Raw genomic sequence first — 9,169 nt, 5'->3', positions numbered from 1 at the left:
ATCCGAGATATCTAAAATACAAATAATACGAGTTATAGAAAAAGTGCATTAAACCCCTACAGTTGATGGTTCGATGGTGTTGTCCGGGGGGTATACCTACGCGGAGGTCGACGCTCACGGCCTGGGTGACGACCAACATCCTCATCGTCCGCAGGTGGGGGCGTGGAAAACATAGAGGGAATGTCCTGTCGCTCGTTCGCCGCCGACAAACTTGAACCATCATAAGTCCCATAATGCGGCGGATACGTGTCAGACGGGCCGGGCATGCCGTACTGCGGCCGGGGGGAGCCAAACAGTTCAAAATCGTACGCACATTGCGTGTCTGCGTAGCTCGGATAATATTCACCGCCCAACAAATCAAGATGATAGCCATGTGATTCCTCAGTTGATTCTGATTGTCCGGGCTCTGCCTGTTGTGAAGGATAAAATGCCGTCGGATCCGGATCCATCGAGCCGTATGCTTCCGATCCCCCAACATGCTGAACGTACGGGGGTATTATTGTCGATTGCGCTCCAAGTAAATACGGCTTCCCGCGACTATGGTACCATTCTGTATACTGTCGAGATGGCTGCAGGTCGGTAGCCATAACCATCTGAGGAATTCGGCACAATCGATCGTACCACAGTGCGACGTATTTCCGGTGATATATTCCCTAGTCCAATTGAACTCTTCCTCTCTTTGTCAAGCCGTGATCTTCCCCCAACTGGCACGGCGGATCCGGGATAGGTTGGATGCAGTCAAACTGCCGAAGCACCCGATCGTCGTGATACCACTCGACGACGTTGAAAATTATAATTGGTGTGTTTTTGCACCATGTGTGGGAATCAACGAGTGCGGACGGGGGTACAACATTTGTAATCTCCGGCCTTCGGTACGGCATCCATATAAATTCATGAGTAATAACATTGTAACGAGTTAGACCGATAACATGTGAGTAACATATAGAAATACCATGTATGTCATGAATATTAGAATAGAAACTTACCCCTTCTCGGGCATGCTGTTCAATCCTCATGAGGTATATCGGGACATCACACGACTTCCCGATGCCCGGACGGGTCGTCCACCTACCAAAAATAGTATAGGGTTTAGGGTTGGTAACATTACTCAATATATTATGACTACAAATAATGACAATTTTTATTTTATCACCTGAGTGGCAGTGGATATAGATAGGGTTGGTGACTAACGCGTGCCAAAAATGGCATCCGATAAAGTGCCCATTACTGCAGCAGTATGAGGCATCCACCAATGTCTTTAACTTTCGGCTCTGTCGCTCGACAAAACTCCTTGTATAGCGTTGCTAGAACGGCCGAACCCCAACTGTACGACCTAGCCGTGGACAAATCAGCAAGCAGAGGCAAGTACGACAAATGCACACTGTCGCCGTTTGCATCAGGCATGAGTAGTGCCCCTATCAAATGCATGATGTACGCTCGAGCAGCGCACATCAACTCACCTTCACTGGCGGTCGCTGATAGTCGACAAATTTTGGCTCTTAGCCATGTAAATTTTATGCCGGAAAAATATTTATCACCGTCCTCTGGTGACTCTCCTAGGAGTTGATAGCAAACTGCAGCCAGATCGGTTAATGAAGATAGTCCCGTAACGGGACTCTCGTCAACTAGGAGCCCAAGCTGACTGCAACGTCCTCCAACATCACCGTGCACTCCCCGCACGGAAAATGGAAAGTATGGGTCTCCGGACGCCACCGCTCCACAGCGCGGATAATAAATCAAATCGCAAGCCGGAGGACCGGATCAATGCTACTGACCCAAATCCGGCTAGCTCCAGGTACGGCATAAATCGTGCATCCAGAGCTATCTTTAAAACACTCACGCAGCCCCTTAATACTCGGAATGAGTCCTAATAGTGTTAAATAACAGAAAAAATATTACGATTGCATAATTTATTTCTATATATTGCGTATATCCTTTTTAAATAAATAGAACTCCTGATTAACAAATAATAAATCATACCGCGTTATTAGCCGCATCAGATATGTGTCTAATACCGCTTCGAATAAATTCAGCCATTGCGATGCCTGCAAGTTGAAAAAAAAAGTTAGTAAAAAAATCTAACTTCGGCCATTTATTCGTATTTTTTTCTGCGCATTTTATTCCTTTAAAAATATCATAATTCCTAATTTTATATTTTTACATTCTTTCAGTGTATAATGTTTGAAATTTATTAATCGAGTGTGTTATTTAAATTAATTTGCTGTAAAAAATTAACCCTTACCCCTGCCCTTTGCTCCTATAATTTTCTCAATTTTTATTACTTTAAATAAAAATATATTATTCTCCTATTTTATTGTTTTAAATTATTTTAGTACATTTTCTTTGAAGTATTTTGTATTAATTGTTTCTGAATTTTAAAAAAGTTAGTAATACACTCTTACTTCTGCCATTTGTTCGTATTTTTTTCTCCGCATTTTATTACTTTAAAAAATATCATTAACTTAGTCTTTTATAATTTTACATTATTTCAGTGCATAATGTTTGAAATTTATTAATAAATAATGAGGGATTAAAAAGTAATTACCCACATATTAGTACCGCCTTTTTATTCCCCTCCATAACCATATTTTTTCCTCTATTCTTTTGGTAAATAAAATAAAACTTTATAATATTTTGGTTTTTTTTTGTAATATTTTGGTAAATAACCCGAAATAAACCCTTTCCCCTGCCCTTTGGTCGTATTATTATTTTTCCGATTTTTATTACTTTCAATAAAACTATATTCTTTTTGTATTTTATTATTTTATATTATTTCACCACATTTTTTTTCCAATTATTTGTATAAATTATTTCTGAATTTTTTAAAAACATTTACTAGTACAGTCTTACTTCGGCCATTTATTCGTATTTTTTTATCCGCATATTATTATTTTAAAAAAATCGTAATTTTTATTTTATAATTTTATATTATTTCAATTTATTATGTTTTACATTTATTACATGTACATTTTTCGCATTTTATTATTTTCGATAAATATACAATTCTCGTTTTTTCTTTTCGTATTTTATATTTTCTTAAACATACTTCTTTGTCATTTTTCTTTTAATGTTATTTTCCTAAAATTTTAATTTCAAATTCATAAGTAAATTTCATAAAAAAATTCCCTAATCAACATACAATGTACTTTAACTTATTTTTTTCATTCTAAATATATTTCATAAAATATATATGCTAAATAAAATAATAAAATAACTATAATGTACATTACATAAATTTTAAACACACAAATATTACAAAAAAAATCAAATTTATAAATAAAATTACCTTTTTTCCCTTTTTTTCCTTTCTTCCCTCCTCTTCTTTTTTTTTTCTCTTCTCCTTTCCCTTTCTTTCCTTCTTTCTTTCTTTTTTCTTCTCTTCTCCTTTTCTTCTTCTTTCTTTCCTTTTTTTTCTTCTCCTTTCCTTTTCTTTCTTTCCTCTCCTTTCTTTCTTTCCTCTCCTTTCTTTCTTTCTTTCCCTCCTTCTGCCCCCACCACCGACCCCCCCATAATACCAACTGGTGCCGCCAATGGCATTGGCACCATTGGTGCCGCCAATGGTTTTGGCACCTTTGGTGCCGCCAATACCATTGGCGTGACCAGTGAATTGTCACATCGGTCTGATTTTTTTTTGCAGGTTTTGTTTTTTTTTTGGTTTTTTTATATATTTTGATAAATAAAAAAAAGTTTATATATTTTGGTAAATAAAAAAAATTTGTAATATTTTGGTAAATTTTTATTTTTTTATAATATTTTTGTAAAAAACCCTCCCTTTTCAAAAGCTCAATTCATCTTTTTATTTACAGCCTAATATTATTATATTTTTGTCACCCAAATTTTAAAATTTTAGTTAAATACTTAATGGAAAGTTTTTATTGGCTTAATAATAAATTTAACCCTCCAATATTTACATATTTTATTAATTTGATCCTAAATCTAAAAATTCCACAAATTTAACCATCAATGTTTTCAAGATTTGTTATTTAGTTCTACTTCTAATAAATTCAATAAATTTAGTCATGAACATTTACAAAATTTTTTAATTTAATTCTAATTATAATTCTAAAAGTTAAAAAATATTTTAAAAATTCACTTTTGACTAAAAATGATAAAAATGATTTTAAAATATCTAAAAAGCATAATTAAATTATAAATAAAAAAACCAAAACTTATGTATTAAAAAATACAAAAGTATATATATCGAACGATTCAAAAGGAAATGAACACAAAATAGATTGATGAGTATTAGAGAGAGATGAAGTTACACATCCTCATAGGACATGAAATAATAAAGTTATCTCCTTCAATTTAGTTCTGCTTTTGATTCTGATCAGCCTGTATTTTCATTTTTTTTAAATAGATTGATGATTCATTTTTTTACTTGACATGTCTTCAATAATAACTAAAGTCTCAAAAATTTCAGTCCAAAAATTAAAAATACGAGTTAAACTGAATCAAGGGAGATAACTTTGTCGATTTCATGACCCATTGAGATGTCTAACTTCATCTCTCTTTAATACTTATCAATCTATTTTGTAATTATTTCTTTTTGAATCATTTGAACATAATTAATAATAGTATAAATTAAAATTTATATATAGATGTACGAGTTTATTGTATTTAAATTAAAAGATTCATTTTATTAATTCATATTTTTTATATGCAAAATATTTACACATAACTGACTTGAAGTGAACTATATTGGAATTACCACCATTTATTTGCAAAATTGAAATACTTCGTGTAAGTATTGTATTATAAATATGAGCTATGAGAGTAATTTCTAGTCAATGTGAGATTCAAAATAATTTTTTAATGAAAATTGTGAAGAAATTGACACTTATTATAAGGTAAGTGTGAGCATGAGAGTGTTCTCTAACTAATATGGGATTAAAATTAACTTTCTAATAAAAATAGTGAAGTGGGCTATGGGAGTATTCTCTAGTCAATGTGAGGTTAAAATTAACTTTTTAAGGAAAATAGTTTAGAAGTGAGCTACGAGAGTATTCTCTAGCCAATGTTAGATTAAAATTAACTTTTTAATGAAATTAGCAAAGCAGTGAGCTAAGAGAGTTAGTCAATATGGGATTAAAATTTTTTTTATGACAATAAGGAAGAAATTATCATTTATTTATAAGGTAAATATGAAATATGAGAGTGTTCTCTAGTCATTATGGGATTAAAATGAATTTTTAATGAAAATAGTGAAGAAATTGACACTTATTTATAGGGAAAGTGTGAGCATGAGAGTGCTCTTTAGCCAATGTAGAATTAAAATTAATTTTTTTAATGAAAAAGTGATATTTCTAGTCAATGAGGGATTACAATTAACTTTTTTAATGAAAATAATGAACAAGTGTGCTATGAGGGTATTCTCTTTGATTAATATTAACTTTTTAATTAAAACAATGCAAAAAGCCATTTAAGGTAAATGTTTTAACTTTTTAATTTCTTGAATTATATCTAAAAAGTATGTAAAAATTTAATTGAGGTCACTTATTTATAAGGTAAATGTGAGACTTTAATTTCTTAAATTATATCTAAGGGTATGAAAAAATTTTATTGAGAATATTTATCAAAACATTTTAGACAAATAAAATAAAATAAAATAATAAATTATAGTTTTAGATTATTTCCAAACCAATAGAAATATTTTTATTTCTCTCAATTATGAGTTTTTTCTCATAAATTTCTTGAAAAAGAAATTCTAGGGAAGTTATGAAAATAGTAATAAAATTTACACTTATTTATAAGATAAGTTGAGCTATAAGAATGTTTTTTTAGTGGGTTTTTTTACCCAAATAATATATATAAAAAACCAAAATGGTATGTTGTAACAATTATGTACCAAAATGGTACATTTAGATGGGTGGAGGGTAGTGCATAGGCGGACCACCCTCATTCTGACACAATACAGTTTAAGAAAATAATAATAATATTTTAGTAGTGGTGCATATCTGATAGGCGGCACCGGTTATGGCTATCTGACAGGCGGCACTAGTGGTGGCTATCTAATAGGCGGTACACCTAGTATATTTCTCCCCTCCCTCCCACTCCCCCATCTGGCTCATATCAGTTTGAAAAAAAAATTAGCAAAACAAGAGAGGGAGAAGAGAAGAAAGAAAGAAAAGAGAAAAAAGAAAATGTATTATTATTTTTATTGTTATTTTTAAATATAATAGATTATGATAAGAAAATTTATTTTGTTAGTATTATACAGTTTGTTTAGTGTTATTTTTATGTTTTGTTTTAAAGTTATTTTGTTTATTGTGATTTGTTAGTAAGTTTTGTGTTTAGATTATTAAGAATGTTATGTTGTAAATATTTTTAATATATTTGAAAGTTTAACTATTATAAAGTAATTGTTAGTTAGTGATAACAATAAGAAAAAATAGATAAATACTGAAAATATTTTTGTCATAGATATTGTTAGAAATGGCAATAAATTTGATATTGTTAGAAATGGACTCTTTTCATTCATTAAATTTTTTATCTAAGTATTTTTTTGTTGTTCGAAATTGTTTTGAGAATTTTTGTTTATTTTTTAACAGATTGAGTATTGAAGATGGATAATCAGTTTTTCGTATGCGTTTATTTCAATGGAGTCATCTTGACAACAACTGTTAGATGTATATTCGAATGTTGACAACAAATAGCAATGAGATTCAATAGAAATATCTCGTTCGATGATATGAAGGAAAGGATTAGCGCAAAAATTGTTAGACGTTGTGGGAGAAGGATCTCAAAACTTTTCTACAAGTTTCTAGTTTCGACAGATCCCATCAAATTCACCGAAATGGAACTTGTAGACGATGAAAACATGGAAACAATGATCGCTCTTTATTGTGGGAATTGAAGTGACCAAAATGCATTGATTCACTTATTTGCTGAGTTAGCTGGTGTAGAGCAAAATGAAGATCTCACTGCATATGGCGAAGAACATGAAGCTCAAGAACCATGCATGGTGGCTCCAATATCGTACGTTGATAGTGAATCGACTATACGCAGGATAGATATCGATCTTAATGTTGCACCCTATATTGATGTGGTTGGTGATGATGGATACGATAGTAGTGATCCTTGTGATCAAGAGGTCGATAGTGATAGTGATCCCGATGTGTACGAGGTCCCCGATGATATTAACGATGAAGACATGAATGACGATAGAAACATTAACGCATCTTCAGTCGGGAACCAGATTCGATGTATTGTGATACACAATAATCTTGGGCCACACATGTCGCTCATAGACCCCGATGCGGTGCACGTAGCTGAGTTTCCAGAGTGCCCTAAAATATTACCTGCTCACCGACTGGCCGTAAATTCTGATCCTAAGGAGTTGTTCGTAGGCCAGAGATTCGAAAGTAAGAAAGAGTGTGCATTTGCTATTAAACGGTATAGCATGAATATATCAGTGGACTGCAAAGTCGCAATGTCTAAACCGACATTATATATTGGGGAGTTTTGGAAGTTGGCAGAAGGCTACTATTGGCGGGTACGAGCTACATTTATTCAAAATTTACAGATGTGGGAGATACGAAAATTTGTTAGGCCTCACACATGTACATCAACATGTATGAAAGAAAATCATCGAAAACTTGATTCCAAAACTATCTGTATGTGTATCATGCCAATGGTGGAGGACATGCTGACCATTAAAGTTTTGGTACTGATTGTCGAAATGCAGGCACAATTCTAGTATCGAGTATAATACCGAAAGGCGTGGATAGCTAAACAGATAGAAATGGAGCAATTGTACCAGGATTTCGATGCGTTGTATAATAAGCTACAAGGATGAATAGCCGCTATGCGGGAGTATGTACAGGAGACTGTCATTAAGTTACAGACACGACCTTATTACGGCCCAGATGACCAACTACAACTGGGAAAAAAGAATTTTCCATCGGATGTTCTAGACGTTTGATCCATGTGTGAGCATATTTCCCCACTGCAAGCAGTTTGTACAAGTAGATGGGACCTGACTATATGGGAAATATACACAGATCCTACTTCTTGCACTTGCTCAAGACGGCAACAAGAACATGCTCCTGATAACATTTGCCATCGTAGATAAGGAAAACATGGAATCATGAAAATTCTTCTTTACCAACCTGCGGAGGTATGTTATTAGCAACGATAATATTTGTATCATCCCCGATAGAGGGAAAGGATTAATTGCCTACATTAGGCATTTCGATGTGCCATAAAGATCCGTTTACTGTATCTAGCACATCGCGGCTAACTTCCATCGAGATTATAAGAATGCAGACTGACAGAGACAAGTTGTAAGAATGGGTAAAGGATAACATTATCTTTTCAATATAAGTTTTAATGTTTTAGGGCAATACTGTAACATATATTTTCTTAATACATATACAGCGTACGAGCTAGAGCCACACATTTTCCGCCAAAGAATGACTCGACTTGAGAGTGGCATGGAGGGTCAAACGAATACATATTTCCGACAGTAGTTGGGTACCATGGAGCCGTGGAAATGGGCTCAAATTTTTTATGAGGGCTTTCATTATGGTCAAATGACCACAAACTTGGTGGAGGGGATCAATGTTGTGTTGTTGAAAACACAACATCTTCCGATTTCATCTATCTTCTCGCTACATTCTACAGGTTGGCTACCTTGATACCAAGAATAGATCAGCAACAAGTCAACCAGATGGAGGTAGGACACATGTTTGTCTAAGATGTTAGGGATGCAATGGTTGCAAATCATCGGATGGCGAGGTCGATGAATGTAGAAGTATATTCGCGACGTCTTGAACAGTTTTAAGTTACGGAGACCATCGGTCGTCGACCCGGTATACCACCTAGGTCATATGGAGTTGATCTCCGAAACAGACGGTGTGATTGTAGGAGGTTCCAAACACTTCATTATCCATGTGCGCATGTCGTGGCAGCGTGTGCTAAAGTTTCGCTCAATGTTGAACAATTTTTCAATGATGTGTACACACTCGAGCACACATTGCATGCCTGGGAGAATAAGTTCCCCATCCTGCCTGACCTGTCTACGTGGGAGGTACCTCCGACGACTTTCGAGCTTGTCCCAAACAAAGGGTTGCATAGAAATCCGAAAGGTCGTCCGCAACCATCTAGAATCCGTAATGAAATGGACATTAGAGAGAAATTCGACGGTAAGTGTTGTGAATTATGCAGA

General features: G+C 34.0%; 1 protein-coding gene across 1 annotated transcript; it reads right to left on the bottom strand.

Annotated features, from left to right (window-relative positions):
• Window positions 1-1,224: 1,224 nt before the first annotated feature.
• Window positions 1,225-2,037, bottom strand: LOC107902343 (protein MAIN-LIKE 1-like). Its single transcript, XM_016828544.1, has 3 exons — window positions 1,981-2,037; window positions 1,776-1,867; window positions 1,225-1,642 (listed from the first exon to the last, which is right to left on the bottom strand). Exons 1-3 carry the CDS (start codon window positions 2,035-2,037, stop codon window positions 1,225-1,227), a joined length of 567 nt encoding a protein of 188 aa, XP_016684033.1.
• Between the last annotated feature and the right edge of the window lie 7,132 nt (window positions 2,038-9,169).

The sequence above is a fragment of the Gossypium hirsutum genome, chromosome D13 (assembly GCF_007990345.1).
Source record: "Gossypium hirsutum isolate 1008001.06 chromosome D13, Gossypium_hirsutum_v2.1, whole genome shotgun sequence".
In the NCBI taxonomy this organism is placed as follows: domain Eukaryota; kingdom Viridiplantae; phylum Streptophyta; class Magnoliopsida; order Malvales; family Malvaceae; genus Gossypium; species Gossypium hirsutum.
This window is presented reverse-complemented; position numbering and strand designations above follow the sequence as displayed.

Excerpts from the sequence above, each read along its gene's own strand:
- LOC107902343 (XM_016828544.1), bottom strand. The coding sequence starts at position 2,037 with ATGGCTGAATTTATTCGAAGCGGTATTAGACACATATCTGATGCGGCT. Across the intron at positions 1,868-1,980 it reads CTGATGCGGCTAATAACGCG|GACTCATTCCGAGTATTAAG; the intron begins GTATGATTTATT and ends TAACACTATTAG. Across the intron at positions 1,643-1,775 it reads CTGGAGCTAGCCGGATTTGG|TCAGCTTGGGCTCCTAGTTG; the intron begins GTCAGTAGCATT and ends AGGACGTTGCAG.